Source organism: Lycium ferocissimum, chromosome 1 (assembly GCF_029784015.1).
Source record: "Lycium ferocissimum isolate CSIRO_LF1 chromosome 1, AGI_CSIRO_Lferr_CH_V1, whole genome shotgun sequence".
NCBI lineage: Eukaryota > Viridiplantae > Streptophyta > Magnoliopsida > Solanales > Solanaceae > Lycium > Lycium ferocissimum.
In genome coordinates, this window is record NC_081342.1 from 18,588,352 (window position 1) to 18,607,879 (window position 19,528).

Genomic DNA, 19,528 nt, shown 5'->3' on the forward strand with positions numbered 1-19,528 from the left:
TCCCTTCTCTTTGGGATCATGTTTACAAATTGTTTGAGTCTTTTTTTATTTGGATGCTCTCATTACATGATTAACACTACCTAAGCTTGAAAGAATTGGATAAGTATTGACTTGATTACACTTTAAAGTTTGTGTGTATTGTTGACCAAAGCATGATTTATAAGTAAGCTGACTATGAAAGCATGATGTCAAGATTGTTCTGATTGGATGACTTGAATCTAGTATGGCTTTGGTTTAGGTCGAATTTTGCTTGAATTGAGGACAGATATGAATAAACAAAGATATACATAGTCTAGACAAAGAAAAGAGGGAATATGTACCAGGTATACTACTGGTATACACAGCAGATATGTATATTATCTGTATACCAGGTGTGTACATGAATGCTGACTATATAAAAAGAGTGTATTTAAATGTAGCCCAAGTTTGAACTAACGAAATCTCTGGGCTTGATCCATTTTAGCCTAAGAACCAAATTAGCCCATTGATCGCACTTAGTCCAAAATAGGATGCGAAATGGGGGTCCGGGTAGGTTCCTTTAGGTGCAACCTTGGGCTGTCAAGTCCAATAACTTAAAACAGTATGTGTGCGTATGTATTCTTGCCTTATATATATATATATATATATATATATATATATATATATATATGATAGTGCAGCCGTATATTTGCTAACCAGGGCCCTTTTGTTTTTCTCCTCCTCCATCGCAAGGCCACTTGGGCCGGGTCAAAGCCAACCTGTTGGGCCAAGGCCCAACAGGTCACTTCTTTCGAAATAAAAGATCCAAGAATGTGAAAATGGAAGCTGATATTATAAATAGTGAAACTTACATAAATAGCTACCTTTTAGTAGCTTGTAACAAGAAATAGCTATAAAATTGTTATTTACTAAGCGTAGCTGATTTTTTGGTTGAAACGCGTGTATTTCATTTTTTTGAAATATACTGAAATACACGGAACGTCCGACACTGCTGAGTAAAATTAGGCCGTATTTATGGAAAAGATTTTTTTTTTTTTTAAATTCAGGGATTCAGTTTAAATCTGCCCATTAATCACGCGTAATGAATGTTGTTCCATAACAGATTACGTATCTCTCTCCACTTTTATCACAATCAAAACTTTTTGAATTCAAAAAAATACTCAAGATCTAAAAAGATCCAACTACAGAAGTATCTCTTTGAGCTCGTTTTCTACATTCGAATTCTTCAAAATCAAGTTGAAATACACTCAATAAGATACGAACGAGTGTATAAATGGAATTTTAGTGAAGATCAGATTTGTATTTCAGATTCTACAAAAGGTATGTTTCAAATTTCAATGATTTGGGTGATTTTTTTTTTATTCAATTTTCTGTGATTGGAACGATGAATTTTTTTTTCCAATGCAGTCAATGTTCTTCTAGTTTTGTTGAATTATCAAAACGAAACATGTCAAGCATAACAACAGTGATCAGACACTCCGGTTTTTGGAATGAACAGAATTGCTTTGTTGATTACAAACTAGACGCAGTTGTCTTCAAAGATTATTGTTCATACGGTGAATTGGTTGAAACTATAGCAATTCAGTTAGGTGTTGATATTAGCAGGAAAACGATATCAATAAAATATGTTGTTGAAGGAGACAACATGCCAATTGAAATACGCAACAATATGGGAGTAAGGGTTTATGTTGAGCTTAAGAGAGAAAACAGGGGGATTTGAAGCATATCCGGCGTTAGCGTAAGAATCGATAATGATCTTGAGAATTTTGTGTCCGGCGAATCAGACGGAGACGATATGTTTCAACTTGAATTTAATGATTATATGCATGCTATGGACGTAGTTGATTCAAATGATTTGGATGCGTCGGATTGTGCTAAGGCTGTTGTTTTATTTCAAAACAACGATGACTTGATAATTTCAAACAAGGAACACAAGGATGTTTTTGTTGATCAAATATACAAAGATAAGGACACTCTGAAGAATGTTATGGCGAATTATGCAATTCGGAAAAGATTCAATTTCAGGACGGAGAGGTCGAATGCCGTAAGGTATGTTAGTCACCTAAAAATATGAAATACATTGAAATACACTATGAAATATTTATGAAATATATTGAAATATACTAAGAAATACATTGATATATAGTGACGTAGGATCGTTGTATTGCCATTACATTTCGATTTGGATTTAATTAAATATAGTGAAATACGAACTGTTTGAATTATTCAATTCCATTATCTAACCATTTCAGTATATATAGACAAGGTATTTATGATGTTGTATGTGTTTGAAACTTCAATCTGACTGTTCTTTTATTGTATTGGTTTATGTAGTTATACTCTGGTATGCTGTTCAACTGATTGTCGTTGGAAATTCAGAGCTTCAAGTATTGCGAACTCTGAAATGTTCAGAGTGAGATCTTTTCATGACGAACATACGTGTCCATTGAAGGACAAAGTGTATTCCCAAAGGCAAGCAACAAGTTGGCCGATTGGTGCGTCGGTTGTTAAGCCAAAAATAGCAAATCACAAGAGGAAATATACACACGGTGATATAGTAGACGACGTAAAAAATGAGTATGGCGTTGATGTTTCTTACATGACGGCTTGGAGGGCTAGAGAAAAGGCAATGAATGAATTAAGAGGGGACCAACGAGAATCATACAAGAAGTTACGGATATGTCTACATATTGGATAAAACATACTGGATCACATGTGATAATGCACAAATCACAACAAAACGAGTTCTTGTATTTGTTTATAGCACTTAAAGCGTTCATAAAAGGCTTCGAGTCTTTGTAGACCAATAGTTGTAGTAGATGGTTCCCCTAAAACTACATATAACGGTACTTTTGTATCGGCCAAAGACGTTGGATGGTGCGGGTAGATGCCAAAATGTTTAAATACATTTTTTATGCTTTTGGTATATTTCGTTGTATTTCATTCTATTTCTAATGTATTTCAAATATGCTTTATGTTATATTTCAACGTAATAATACACAAAAACATGTATGTGCGGGTAATATTCTACCATTGGCATATGGTGTGATAGATTCGAGAGAATGATAAGTCTTGGACTGGTTCTTTGAGCGGTTCAAACAAACATGGGAATAGGGATAACATGTGTGTTGTATCGTATAGACATGAGAGCATCATTAAAGCGGTGAGTAGAGTGTATCCAATCGTGCCACATTTGGCGTGCGTATGGCATTTATGGAAAAATGTGACCATGAAATACAAGTCGAATGGTGAAGTATTGAGTCCTCAGATTCTATGCACTTGCAAAAGCATACACACGGTGGAGTTTGATAAGCTGATGGAGAAGATTGAGAAGGTTGATTTTCGGGTAAAAGAGTACTTGGAGGATGCTGGAAGGGAAAAGTGGGCACGACTGTATTCAACCGTTAACAGAGGATGGACAATGACGTCAAATATAGCCGAATGTATTAATGGAAAATTGGTAGCAGCAAGAGAGTTGCCTATTTTCGATTTTCTTGAAGAAGTGAGGAAGATGTTTGGGAGATGGAATTGCACTAATAGAAGGAACGGTACATACACATTCACAACACTTGGGAAAGCATTCCAGCAGTTATTATCAATAAACGAATGTAAATCTCTACGTATGACGGTATGTTACTATTTATTTTGTTGAAGTCTGCCTACATATATTTTAAATATTATAGAAGGTACTTAAGTAATTCGTTTGGATTGTATATTTCCATGTATTTCATATGAAGTAATTAAATCCGTTTGGATTGTATATTTCGATGTATTTCATATTACTTATCCTGTTAATATTCAATGTATTGGTCTAACACATTTCGTCTTGAGTAGGTTGAACCATCAATCGAATATGTGTATACGTAAATGATGAGGCAAGGCGATTCATAATTGATCTTAAGAAGAAAACATGCGATTGTCGGATGTTCCAAATGGACGAGATACCATGTCCACATGCATGGTTTGTATTGAAGAGTAAAAGTCTTATGCACGATGAATATTGTTCGGACCTATTCAAACCAAAGACAGGTGATTAAGACGTATGATGTGCACATGGATCCTCTGCACGACGAGTGAGTGGAATATTCCCAAACACATAAGCGATGAAGTTGTTTTGCCACCAAGATACAAAAGACCCCCGGGGAAGGCCAAAGAAAAAGCGAGATAAACCATTAATGGAGACGATGATTGGTAAACGTAGGAATACTTGTAGTACTTGTGGACGTCTTGGTCACAATAGACGTTCTTGTTCCAATGAGCCACGTAAGAAGTAGATGTTTAGATTGTAATTGTTTTTTTTATTTTAAAAATACCTTATCTCCAAAAATATTAAATAAAGAAATTTTTGGTTCATCGTTGTATTCTCGTAATTTTTTGTCCTTCATTTTCATAAATAATATAATATTGCATACAATTCGGTGTTAACGACATTGAAATGGAAAATAAGTGAAATGTTGAAGAAATATTAAGTTGCATTAGACCGATAACCGATAACTGTGCGCCGGAATACAACCCCGATATTTTGTATTTCACTATATTTCGGTGTATTCCTTTTGCATTTTCACTATATTTTTTTTAAAAAAAAAATTCACTATATTTACCGTGTATATCTCTCGTATTTCGGTGTTCAAAATGTAAGGGTATTCCACACCCTGAAATAATTTGTCGAATTGAAGAGTGGGTATATAACATTGGAATATATTGAAAATGCACTAGAGGTACATTTTCATTAAACGATAAATAAAAATATGGGAGACTTAAACAAAAAAAAAGTTAAGTCATTGATGAAAAAACATTGCCATTTGTCAATTCTTTACAAAACAACAGAACAAAATATAAAAAAATGGTCAAAAAACAAGATCGTGAAAACGATTCAACATTACAACCTAGTGGACTAATTAGCAACTACTGCGTCGACCGCGTTGTAATCTATGGCAGGCCTAACTGGTCTTTGCGGCAGTTCATTGTCACTGAAGGCATTCAAATCAGCCTTTTGCAATCCGTATTCCCATAGTAATGCCCCGTATCTATTACGTAGTGTTTCTGCATCAATTTCAGATGGAACGCCTCATCCAGAACAAACGTATTCAAAGAAAATGCGGCAACATACACACCACAATCCCTGAAAAAATAAAAAATAAAAATGATTATTGGTTGAGAATTTGGAAAAAAAGAAATTAAAATCTGATGTAGAAAGACATACATGCTGCCAGAGGCTTGTTCATTGTTGTATTCTGTAATTTTTGTCCTTCATTTTCATAATAATAATGCATACAATTCAGTGTTAACGAACATTAAAATGAAAAATATATGAAATGTTTAAGAAATATTAAGTTGCATTAAGAATGGAATAAACGATGCGAGTCTTTGGAATACAACCCCGTTTTTGTATTTCACTATATTTCGATATTTACTCGTATTTCGTTGTTCAAAGTGTAAGAGTATTCCGAATCACCCGGAATAATTTGTCGAATTGAGAGTGGTTATATAACATTGGAATATATTGAAAATACACCGTAGGTCGTTTTCATTAAACGATAAATAATATGGGTGCCTTAAACAAAAAATAGTAGTGAAAGAAATTAGTTAAGTCATTGATGAAAAAACACTGCCATTTGTCAATTCTTTACAAAACAACACAACAAAATCTACATTAAATCGATTTTGTCGAGAAAATTGTCAACAAAACGATCTTTTGTGAAAATCGATTCAACATTAAAACCTAGTGGACTAATTAACAACTACTCGTGTCGACCGCGTTGTAATCTATGGCAGCCTAATCGGGTCTTGGCGGCGCTCATTGTCACCGAACGCATTCAAATCAGCCTTTTGCCATCCGTATTCCCATAGTAATGCCCCGTATCTATTACGTAGTGTTTAAATCAATTTCGATGGAATGCCTGTAAATCAGAACAAAAGTATTCAAGAAATGCGGCAACATACACACCACAATCCACGAAAAAAAAAATAAAAATAAAAATGATTATTGGTTGAGAATTTAAAAAAAAAAATGGAACTCTGATGTTGAAAGACATACATGCTGCCAGAGCTTGTTGTGGCACGTCGTTCACATACATGACGTGAAAGTCATCGATCATTGTTTGCCCTTGTATGATGGGTGGTTAATCCAATCGATGCCTTTTTTTTCTCATAAAATCCGGACAAATGTAGATGATGTGGCAATAGGTAGCTATCTTGTGTATTTCTCTTCTAACAACAAGATCATGACCGGAAGCTCGTATGAGTTGTAGATGTACGTACGCCCGCACGTAAAGAAAATTACATCAAATTTTAGCTAATAAAGTTGGTAAATTAAATTTCATACGGACCTTGTAGGATAGAAATACGAGGAACATAACTGAGGAGATATGCAGATTTAATGATTTTTTTTTTTTTTTTTAAAAGTAGGAATACACGCTGAATGGCACTATAATCAAGATCCGATTTTTCCTCTTTGATGTTGACAGGGATGAGAACACAATCAACTGTATGCCATGGCACATTAGCCAGCATCTTATGCCCGTTAATGTACTCACATATTCCGTTCTCCGAACTGGCAACACTACTGGTCCCCTCCGGATTAGCATATGCACGATGAATTTCATCAATTTTGAGAAGAACATACGGCCAATCATTGTGAATTTGAATTGCATACTTTTCGTACTTGCCTTTCTTCCGCAAGTAGTAAAAGATAACATCAATATATAAAAAAAATGAAATTAGTCTAATGGATACTTGGTAAAAAAATGAAATAAGCTTAAAAAAATATGCGATTAAGATGCAGAAATATAGAGAAATATCTGAAAGAATATCGAGAAATATGAAATATAGAGAAATATAGAGAGATATGGTAAAAAGAGGAAATGGGAAATATAGCACCTCATCATTCCAAGATCGCCATTCATCGATAAAAGATAGAACCGCTTTTGTCATCGACATGTAACACACCAAAATTGAAGCCAAACTTGATGTCATCGATCCAAAGCTTGCTTATTCTTTTTGTAACGGCTTTCCTTACCCTTTCTAAATAACAACAATCGCTTATTTTCATTTTGAACAGCTTTACTTTGATGAAAGAATGAATATATAAATTAAAAAGGTTAATATGTTCAAACATACTTTTTATCATGCCTTAGAAGTAGATCCTGTTCAAGCCAATTCCGGTATTGTTGAATAAGCGAAGTATTTCGCGGGCCATTAATTGGATCTTCAACAAATGGATGCTTCTTTTCAAATATGGAAGGTGTGGGGTTTTGAATAGAAGCAGCAGCCGTAATTGGTCATGTAAGGTGAACCAAGTATTTACTAGGTTTGACTATCCTAGTTGGAATAACATCTCGTTGAGCAATTACAACTTCCGCATTAATCACTGGCTCTTGTATTCCTTTATCAGCAGACATTACTGGCATAACAAATCCTTTGTGACCCGTTTGATGAAACACAGATAATCCTGACGAACCTATTTGGCTTGGTAACATTTCGTCAGGGATCAACCATTGTGACTTAGTAATGTTCTCATCGAACCTGTGTGGAGTCTCTAAAATTGAATGATCAGTGATGTCCCCGGTTGTATTCCCGCACCTGCTTCTGGTACACGAATTTCTAGAGGCAACTCAACGAGCATCTTTACGACCATTCCCAAAAAAAAAAAAAAAATTTAATAAATGTTAAGTATAGCAAGATCTTGAAAAGATCTATAAGATTGAATGTAAAATTTACCTCTGAGTTGAGTTGAAAGTTCCTTCGTTCGTCCGATTAATCTCTTCAAATGAAGCTTTACGTGTATCTCGCTCTTAAATTTTCAAGGCCACTACAATTTTCTAACTTCCTCATGTAACTTTGGTCCAACACCCTTTTGAATAAGAAAAAATCAAAATGTAAAACATAATCATAACATAAATATATAAGGTTTGAGAATTACTAAATACACAATAAATAGTGTCAGGATTAGATTGATTCTCGCGGGGTGGAAATACATAGAAATACAAAAAAAAAAAAAAAAAAAAAAAAAAAAAAAAAGATTGTAAAATAGACAATTGTATCAGTGAAATACAAACGTAACGCCATAAAAATACGAAAGTTTGTAAAATAGAAAATACCGAGGAAAACATAACTTCAAAATTTAAGACCGGAACATGGCAACCATATACTTTTTTGTGCATACAATGCACAACAACATAACTTTAAAAGATGGATTTCACGTCACAAACTCATTTTACCTTAATTGACTCATCATCATGTTTGGGAGGGGATGTTTGAATGGTAGAATCATGACGTAAGTTTTCTTCAGTTAATCGTATCCCAAAGATATCGGTTGATGCTCAGCGCTCACTATCGATGTACTTCACAAAAAAAATGAATTAATATAAATTGTATTTCGCAATAAGAGTCTAAAACTGTTAGTTCAATTGCTATTTCACACATTTACCTTGTCCACAGAATTGTTCACCTTGATTGCTTCAAATAGCTTCTTGAAGTTGTCATCCATGAAAGTTCGGAGCTTTGACAAATCACTTGAACTCACCAATGACCTAATATTTAAACAAAAATAGTATTTCAATTTGTTTAGAAACAAAGAAAGTAAATACACCAAATTTTTTTTTCGTTTCGTTACTAAAATCACTTACCGATTCCTTGAAAACTTGAAAATCTTTCCTTAGCAATTGTATTTCCTCTTTCATGGATATAGTAGGGACATCAATGTAGGACCGTGGTGTTTTGGGGTCTATTCATTTTGTTCATTCAACTTTGGTGAAGCTGCATCAGAAAATAGGCTTTTGAGCAACCTTTTGATCCTTGTGACTCTTCTTCACAAATTTGTCTGTGGTTCGGTGTGGATTTGTTGTTTCTTAGATGTGGAAGCCGTTGTAGGAAGTTGTCCGCGTCTCTTTGAAGGTGGAGAATCCGTCTGTCGATTCGTCCGTTGTTGTTTGCCCTTAAAAGGTGGGGAGTAGTAATCGAAATCATCAAAGTCATCCGGTGGCATATATCATGACTTGGGTACCTTCATTGGCATCAACTAAGACATTTTTGTCCATCGTATCGCGACGACATAACAACATCGGGCAATTGGAGGCTCTCCAACTCACTGCTAGTGGGGATTGTATTTGCAAATGTACAGCTCTGAAGAAGAAATAAATAAAATGTTATGACAAAGAGAGAAATATAGTGAAATATAATGAAATTTAAAAAGTATGGTGAAAATGCAAAAGGAAATACACCGAAATATAGTGAAATACAAAGAATCAGGAAAAAAAAACCAGCAGAAAAGCAATAATATGACAAGAGAAAGTAAGAGTACAAACTAAAATCAAGAAGGCATAATTGCAAAATAAAAGCTATGAAAAAACTTAAAAATAAGTTAGAGTGTCGAATATTACCGATCGCTGTCGCTTAAAAATGCCTTCCATCAAAATATTATATTTTGGCGATCGATGCCGATGGACCTCCAATTCAACATTCTTGGAATGGAATTTCCGATTTAATAGCGAGATACGATGGAACTCTTGAACAACACTCATAAAGCCAAACTTGTATAGCCGTTGGCATCCCATGGATCCTATAATACGTGTTGTGGCAAGGAATACTTCTTTTGATGCTTCTAATCAACTCGTTAAAAGCTTCTTTGCCCCATGGATAATCTACATACCTTCCATCCTCAACCACTTCAAAATGAACCCTTGGTATACTGCTTTTCTTAGGCTCCCGCAAAAGATGTATGTATTTATAAAAAATAAAATTGCAAACTTAACAACGTCATTCTCATCATTATCTCCCCAACACTTATTCTTAAAGCAATCAATGAACTCCAATCTTTTTACTTTACTCCTAGTTCCACCAAAATATGCATCCATAATCCTATTCGATTCTTCCTCATCGTATGTAAATTCACCTTCATCGGCTACACAATTTAGCCCGCTCATAAGGGCAAATTCTCTCATGGTAAATCTCAATACGGTACCATTTATATCAATTGTAAAACAATCAGAAGTGCTCTCTCAGCTCTCTTACCATGAAGCACCTAAAAATCATGTGCTTGAACCTCCAAGTCTTTGCATTCCGAGGAATTTTCCAAATATTGTCTTGGAAAAGATCTCTAACCGTGGAACATGATTAGCTTACTCTGATATCTTTGAACACCTCGATATTAGTGTACCGCCGCATCGATGGAGCCCCCTTCAGATGACTCCTAACATAGAATTTAGTTTCCTAAAATAAAAATGCAACACTAAGTTAAAGGTCAAAACAATTGTATAATACATACACACACAAGAAATGTACCTAATTGCATATCCAAGAAAATATACACACACAAAAAAAATTGCATAACACAACTAACACATTTTTAAAATCAATAAGCACATAATAGTAAACATATGTACTTGTGAAAAAACATAGAAATATAATGAAATGCTTTAACCACGAAAAACAACTTCCACAGATATGTTGTATACGATATAAACTTCAGTTGACGCACATATAGATTTTATTATATATCAGAATACACCGAATTGCATATCCAATTATGTCGAAATATACGAAATATAGTGAAATACAAAACAACAAACGAAAAATTTCATCAATACCGTTCATCCTCTTCCAGATCTACATCTTTAACAACATTTTTACCCTTAACGTCTGAAGAAGGCTTGGTTACTTTTCTCTTATTTTGTTGAGCAACTTTAGAACCTTTTTTGTTACATATCATCTTTTTTTGCTTGCTCCGTTTTGGAACTTGATTGGAGGAAGTTGACGCATCCTTGATGGGTCATGAATCTTCGCTTCTTCTCTCAATGCAATTTTAGCAGATTCTCCCCGCACTTGGAAGTTGTTGTTGTGAAAATCCCAAAGAAAACTAGGACCATCATAAGCATGAGGACTACCTCGAGTATTCCTACTTGGAGTATCTCTTTCCGCCATTAAAATGGAGAATTAGATCTTGTTTTAAATAGTCTAACAATGGGCAAACAAAAAAAAAAGGAATGAAAAAGAAACAAAGAAAAAACGATGAAATATAAGAATAAATATAGAGAAATACAACAAATAAAGTAAAAAAATTCTAATAAATTATCAAAATTAGATTACCTACCGTGTGGGTAACGATTAAGAAGATGGAATCGTGATAATAATGATGATAGATAATGGGCGTATAATACGGTTGAAGATATTGAAGATGGAGAGAAATTAATTTGAAAAGAGAAGAGATTGGGAGTTATTGGGGAACATGGACCGTAAGTTTAGGAAATACGGAGACGCTTGGTAAAACGCTTTCTATCGGTAATTTTGAAATTAATTTAAGCTATTAAAAATAAATAAAATAAAAGGTAGCTATTATTAATAAATAAGTCTTAGAGGTAGTTATGTGCAGTAAATTTTCCTTATAAATATGCGTGAAGGCCCAGCCATGGGTGAAAATGGTCAACTAGGGGCTTGGTACGCCCCTAGCCTGTCCTTTTCTTCTTTCTTTTTTTTTTTTTTTTCATTTTTTGTGATGTGTTGTATGTGTAATATTTGTAAAAAACCTCATAATTATTGGAATTCTTTATGGTTATGAACTAGCCGTCTTAGGATAACGGTGCTTACGCCGTTTAGTAGACTTCTAAGTCCCCAAACACTTTTCAAATCGGATTAAACCTAACAATTTCTCAACAAAAAAAAAAAATCAAATGGATAATTAATAAAATAAATTTTGATACAAGTAAAAATAGAAGGACAAAAAAGGGATTTTTAAGATCACGAATCGTATGACATTTTCTTTTAAACCAGATCAGTCTTTAATCATGGAAATATATATATTCACAATTAAACTAAGTTTCTGGACCATAATAAACCGAATCAAAATTTAATGATTTGGGCAAAGTCCAATAGTGGAACACGGAAATTTTGGGCTGAAACCCACTTGGAAATAAATGCATTTTGAGATTACACCTCAACTAAATTTCAGGAAAAAAATACAAAAACAAGTTCTGGGCCAAGCCTAAAACTGGAAACGCCTTTCTTTTATAAAAGTCATAATTTTGGGGCTTTAAGCCCAACTCCAAGGTCAATTTTATACATGTACACGGACTCGTAGTAATAAAAACAGACCATTTTCATGAGTTAAGCCAGTTCAAATAAGTGAAAACATTCGTAGATAAGAAATTTTAGGATAAGACGTTCTAAACGCATTATACGGATTGACCTCAAGTTAAGTGTGGGATTAAGCATGAATGAAAAAAGATATACACTTACTTATATATATATATAAATATATTAGGGGAAAGGGTCAAAATGTCACTCTACTTTTTTGGAAAAAGCTTTAAAAATATCTCGAACTTATTTTGGGTCAAAAAATACCCCCTCTCATCCTTAAAGTTTTCAAATGTACCCCTGTCTTGATGGAAATTATCTCCCAAAATGACCCGAAATTATTTTTTAAACCACTCCATCATTTAAACCCGACCCAACTAAATAATAACCCATAAGATCCCCTTATTCCCCCAATTCCCTCAAACTTCAAATCTACATATTGGGGAATAAGGGGATCTTATGAGTTATTATTTAGTTGGGTCGAGTTTAAATGATGGAGTGGGTTTAAAAACTGATTTCGGGTTATTTTGGGGGATAATTTATCCACAAGACAGGGGTATATTTGAAAACTTTAAGGATGGGAGGGGTATTTTTGACCCAAAATAAGTTCAGAGGATATTTTTAGCCCTTTTTCCAAAGTAGAGGGGTATTTTTGACCCTTTTCCCAATATATTAGAAAATAGAAAACATTTTACACTTTTTATAAACAAAATACACTATCCTTGTACATAAAAGGAGACTATTCTTATCCGGATACTATAAATCCGAACCTAAATACTCCACATATAAGGGGAATATATGCAACCTTTTTTTTCAAAGCCAAATGATATGCGATAATGACAGTCTTTATAAATGCGGAAATAAACAGCCCATGCAAATAATCATACACTGAAATTCGAAGGTCAACCGTATATTACGGATCCTTAATACTATGGTGCCTAACAGCTTCCCTAGGGGATTACCAGAATCCTTATCTAGAACTTTGGATTACGAAGGTTTTTTCATTGCATTTGAATAAACCCTTCACCACTGGTTTTCCTAATTTCCTAAAAATTAGGTGGCTATTCTTTTTCAAAACAAAGTCCGAAAGAGTACCAACAAGTTCGAAGTAGCGTTCCGAGTGCTAACCCCGCCCGTGAAATGCTAACTGTAACAATCACAAATGAATATCTTCTGAAAACCCACTTGAAATTCAATCGTTGAACCTATCGAACCAATGTTCATACTTCTATCTTGTTTCGTATATTTGATGGAGTGAAGTTCACCTAGAATTCCAGAGTCTACCGGTTAAGGACATTCATCGAATACCTTATCCTCGTCTGATATTCCATTGGCTAAATTAGATACCGACGCGGAGATAATGGCTGTAGCATCTGAAATATCTCACATCGAATGTCGTGGAATCAATCGCTCCATTGAGGACCTTCGCCGCACCGCCCATGACTTCTTCCACTATGGCCACCTCTGTTTGTGAAGCATCCGAAGCTGTAAGCCCACTTGCATCTCCTCCTGCAGTAGTGACCATATATGGCAAATAGAGGAGAGTATACGCGAGTTGTTCTCTTCCATCTCCTTTACCGACTCTTGCAATTTCTTCCACCGAAGCAGAGAGTGTGTCCAATTGATCATTGGTAATGGTAGATGGGTAGAGAGGTGTGGAGTACGAACAATGAAAGCACAAATATAACAAACTCATATTGTATTGAAATGGATAATTATAATTACAAGTACAATTATAAGAGTTCATCTCCATAGTAACCAGAAAAAACATAAAAGCAAGAAAAGAGGGAGGTTCCAAAATTAATCTAAGCAACTAAAAAAATAAGAGACAACTTCATTGCATAACCCTAATGCAATAGTTCCCCTTCTATATATAGTGATCTTCACACGGTGCACATGCTCCTTTTAACTAGTGTCCCAAAGGTAATTTGACGATATCCCATCCATGTCCTCCCATAGATTAGTTTGGTTCATAACACGTAGCCACCGTAAAAATAGCTGTAAATATTTTCTACTCTACTCTGTCTCTTTCTACTAGTGTTTTTTTTGTCAAATTTCTTTCAATCTCTCACCACAAAATCTATCTCATTATAGACAATCTATAATTCCTTTTTTAGGTTGAAATGTTCCTTATTTTCTTCTTCTTCTTCTTCTTCTTTGAATTTGAAGATTTGGTCGTTTCCTCTGTGTTGAGTATTTTTTTTTTTTTTAATATTCAATTCTTTTGATGCTTTTTATGCTAAAGTTTTTGGTCAAAAGATGACATCTTTTTGGGCTTGCGTTACTGAAATGAAGCAACAATAAAAAGGAAAAGAACCTATATAAAGAGTAAAACTCATATTTATCAACCATAGCAGGCTATTTCCTTTTACCAAACATAGTAAGAGTTTTTTTCTCCAAAACATATACGAAATCACAAATCTCGCTCAAGACTTAAAATTTCACTCACAATTTCTTGTAGAAAAATTGTATAAAATCGGTACGAAATATTTACATAATTGTATTAATTTTATTTAAAGATCACGTGTTCTAAAAAAGCCACGCTTCGAATCTGGCTCACGATTTCATATATAAATGTGTTTAAATTCTGTATGAAATATGTGTATAACTGTATATTTTATATGAAGTTCATGTTGGTTACTGGATATTTCATACAACTACAAAAATATTGTATACAACTTTCATACAATATTCATACAAATTTAATAAAACTACCACAACATATTATAAACTTAAAATACAATTTCCATACAACTCAACATACAATTATAATACAAATTTGATACAATTCAATTGTAACTTCGAACTTCAACGAACTAAGACTGAAATTCAGTCTAAAACTAGTTCAAATTCTACTCAAATAGCCCCGAATTTTAGATTCGAACTCCTCTTGTAAGCTACAGTTCTTTTGAGATATCACCTACTCGAAACGAAGTTTGTTTGCAACAAATCGATTTTTCGAACATGAGCTTTGAGCTCCTTTAATGGCTGTCAATGGAGTTTTTCCTTTCGGCGTGGTCCTTAAACTCATAAATGCGAACTGAATGAAATCGTGAGGTGAAGCTAAGTGAGAAAGTTTGAAATTGAAATCCCCATATTAAAACATCCTGAATTTCTACCAGATTCAGATGAAATAGATTAAGTTGAGCTTCAATCTACATATCTTCATTGTTAGAGAATTGAACAAGTTCAAGGCAGGAGGAGATGTCAGATACTTCGTGAGTACTTGAGTTAGAATCAGCTATTGCAGCACCAAGGGAGAGAGCTCTGAAGCCCAAAAATAGAGTGTGAAGGAGAAGGGGCAATGGGCTGCACACACAGGGAATGTTTTTTTTTTTTTTTTTTTCTCCAGATCTTCTACAAAATGTTAAATCTTTACTAGGTTTGGTAAATAGGGGAAAATACCAAAATGTTTAGTGATATAGGGTTTTATTTAGTTGTGGGGGATGATTTTCCCAAACAAGAAAATGGCTGATGATTTTTCGCTCTGCTTTTTCAATTGCTGGTTTCCACTATGGATACACCAACGGGGGATATGGGTGTTCTGATTTGAGATATACATTAATATACACTGTTATGCATGAGTATATACATGGACATAAATGTGCTATCCGTTTTACAAGTGTAACGGTGATATATACATATGGATATACATTGATATACAAGAAGATGTAGATGTTGTTGCCATGAAATTGTCTGAATTGTAATATTGAATATTTGGTGAATGTGCGATTTTTTTTAACGAAACTTCAATTGATTCATATTTGATTCACCCTCATCGATTTTCTTGGGCAACAAAAAACCGGGTCGTGCGTAAAGTTGGACATGATTTTGAAAAGGGGACTAGTATGAAATTAGGAGTATGCATGAAGTTGGATCTAGAGTTTGGCAAGGCACAATCATAAAATTAGGAGTTGAATATTTGAATTCTCCTATCTTTTAATCGTTTGGTAGGATTTGGAATATTCATTGTCATTTTCTAGGCTTCAATTACTAAATCTAATCTTTGGCTAAAATCGAGCCAACAGTTATTATTAGAAAATTTGGCACCAGGTGACAAATTATTTTTTTGCGCGGATTGCCCTTCTTTTGGGGTGATCTTTAAATTTCTTGTCAATCATTTGTGGTGTTTAAATTATCTCGTTTTCTTTCTTTTAGTCTTTAATTTTGCCGTAGCGTTCTGCAATACGAGGCGTTCAGCGAAGAAATCATGAGGTTGAGGTTCAATCCCCGACAAACATAAATTTTAAAAAAATTGCAAGGCAAGGTTTGATTCGCGATGTATCTTAGGACCGGCATCACTGTTAAGGAATTACCAAAGTTATCTTGGGACGGAGCATACTAAATACATATAAACTGGCTGTATATTATCTGCAAATCGCTATTATTGGTCGCCCATTCCTTAGCAGTTTATCTTTGGTCAGAAATCTTTGTAAAGCTTTTAGTTAATATACTTAAAAATCTTTTCTAGTTGTCTTGTATGGGGGCAGACTTTTAGTTAAGGCATAAACTAAAAGTATGCTTTTGCGAAGCATAACTTTCCTAAAATAACTAAAAATTTGCCTTATAAGACAAAGTTTATGTCTTAAGGAAAAGTTATGCCTTATGGGCATACTTTTAGTTATCTAAAGTCAAAATTCCATTTAGATAACTAGGAAAAGACTTTAGTTAAGGTATTGCTAAAAGTTTTGCTCAAGATCTGGATCTCAGACATGAAACTTGCTAGAATAATTATAAAGTTATCTTTAAAAGATACTTATGCTAAGTCCGCATAAAGGCATGAGTATATAGGGTCCCGCTAACTTTGGTAATTCCTTCCACAAGTTAATATACGATATAGCGTAAATTTAAACTACGGCGATTTTTTTTAAAATTTTTGGTTTGGGGGTTTGAACTTTTTGGAACCCATAGGTTTTTTTAACTTAAGAAGGCAAAATTTAAAAATTTCAAATATGAGGGGCAAAATTTAAAAATTTCAAATATGAGGGGCAAAATTTAAAGACCACCCCAAAAGAAGCAGAATTGCCCGTGACAAATTAGAAGCCTAAGTTGCATAAAACCGCTTTTGGCACTGGATAGCCTACATGCTTGAATACCAGAAAAATAAATGGATTGGACATTTGATCTTTTCGCTGAGATAAAGGCAGAAAAATCAGAAAGAATATATAGAATTAGAATTGGTTTTTTAGCATTTAACCCCCCTTTGTGTTATGGATTTCCTACGTTTTTTGCTACAGTTTTTGTACAACATAACTGTTAAAAGTCTCCTGATAAAATAGCTTCAAATTCTCCAATTACTTTCCTTAAATCTTTCAAATTCTCCAATTACTTTCCTTGGGGACCATTTGAGATGAATTTCAGATTTAAAATTCGAAGTTAAAAACGACTCCATTTAGGATACTATCCTGTCCCCCGGTGCCAAATTTCCTAAATAATTATTATTATTTCGAATGACAATTTCAGAGGGACTAAAAGTGTAATTATCTTTTTAATAAATATAACGTCCACAATTAGCCGCGAATTTATTTCCCCATTCAATATCCTTTCTAGGGTTTCAATTCACCATTCACAACCCTAAATTACAATCATGCGTGCCGCCTATGATTTCTCTTTCAGTCGGGCCAGATCCGGCCCACTTTCCTTGTACGCCCGTCGTCGTCCATGGAGAGAACTCTTAGCCCACCCATCTTCCTATACCCGACCCATTTCCCTACCCGATTTCACTTCTCGGGTCAAACGTAACCTCACTTACTTCCGTGTCAATTACACCATGATTATACTAATCATACTCTTTTTATCCCTCTTATGGCACCCGATTTCGTTAATTGTGTACTTAATCGTGTTTATTGCTTGGTTTTTCCTGTATTTTCATAGGGATGAACCGTTGATGGTTTTTAACCGTATGATTGATGATAGAGTTGTGATGGTTGGATTAGGTGTTGTTACGGTTGTGAGTTTGGTGTTGACTAGTGTTTGGTTGAATGTATTGGTTTCGGTTTTGGTTGGGATTGTGTTAGTTGGTTTACATGCTATGTTTAGGATTACTGAGGATTTGTTTTTGGAAGAAGATGATTTTGATGGTGGTGGATTGCATTCTTTTGTTGCTACTTCGGTATGATATATCAAGGTTAACACGAAAGGATTGAAGAAATGTAGAGGAAATTATAATGATCTCTTGAATCAGTTGATGTTGACTTTTCATTGTATGCATATAGAAAATTGGACCAGAAGGCAAGGCATAATGAGTTTTGGCCATACAAACCAAATATTTTTCGCTTTATTTGGAATTGATGTTGAATATGGTAATAGTTTTTAGAAAGAATATTTGGTTGTTTTGAATGTACCGAAAGTGAAAACAGCTGTATTAGCTGTTTTCCAAAGAAGTTGTATTTGGGATTTTCATGGCCAAACACTGATTTTCAAATAAAGTGAAAACATATTCCGGGATAAAGTTAATAATTGTCATGGCCAAATTGGTCCTAAATAGTGCTGCAATTTTTCAAGGCTTTATTTCTATGGTTGTGAATGGCTGTTGTTTACATTTTTCCGGCAATCAAATGGAGAATTGAGAAACATGGATTATTTAGTTTTTGTTCTATTATTGTAAATAAAGAATACAACAGTTTGGGAAAAGGGAAAGGGATTGAGATTTTGGCTATCAGTTTTGTGGTGAAAATTATACTTTTGAGATGGTGAACTCATGCAATGATTATAGAATCTCTGTGATTTCTGAAATTGGATCTGTTTTGCCAATTGACTGAGCTTTGCTGAATTACTGTTTGGTGTATTGTTGAAACGTTTTTTCTTTACCCATGGGCAATGAGTTCCAACGCATTGGGTGTATCTGTATTTATGAATCTTTCAATTTTCGTGCTTATATTAGTTATTGGTTAGTTTATGCACGGGAGGGATTGAAATGGTCTTAGCTTTTGAATATTCAAACAATAAAAAGAACAACTTTTGAATTTATGCATGAAGCAATTTGGTTGCTTGAACTTTTCATGCTTATATGTTTGATTGATCTGTCAATTATACTTCAATTCTGAATGATTTGAAAAGGCTATATGAGTCATCTATATTCATCTCATTGTATTCAATATTAATCGGATTCTACGATTTTATGTTGACACTCAATCTCAACCTTCCTACTTCATTAGTTTCAGCACTGCCTCTGTTTTGCAAAAACTGTGTTGGAGTTATGCGCTTGATTAATACCTATATCTGATGAAATTATAAAATTGGGCAAACCAACAGTAGCATCTGTCCATCATCGTTCAAACTAAGTCAATCATACAATGGGAAGTTTGATAATCTGGAATGCAGATAGAACATCTCCGGAATAGCAGAGAGAACGAGCATATGAATTCTAACTTTAGAATGGCAATTGGAATATAACAATTTAATTCATGATTCTGGAGGCTGATTGTCACCAAAATGTACTATCAGTATGCTGTATTGCTGTCTCATGCAGGTGAAATAC

The 19,528-nt window shown here is 34.2% G+C and overlaps 1 protein-coding gene across 1 annotated transcript; it reads left to right on the top strand.

Annotated features, from left to right (window-relative positions):
• Positions 1 to 17,599: 17,599 nt before the first annotated feature.
• LOC132051191 (PRA1 family protein F3-like) lies at positions 17,600 to 19,164 on the top strand. The gene has a single exon (XM_059442449.1). The coding sequence runs from the start codon at positions 17,636 to 17,638 to the stop codon at positions 18,164 to 18,166; it is 531 nt and encodes a 176-aa protein (XP_059298432.1). The 5' UTR covers positions 17,600 to 17,635; the 3' UTR covers positions 18,167 to 19,164.
• The last annotated feature ends 364 nt before the right edge of the window (positions 19,165 to 19,528 follow it).

Excerpts from the sequence above, each read along its gene's own strand:
- LOC132051191 (XM_059442449.1), top strand. The coding sequence starts at position 17,636 with ATGCGTGCCGCCTATGATTTCTCTTTCAGTCGGGCCAGATCCGGCCCA.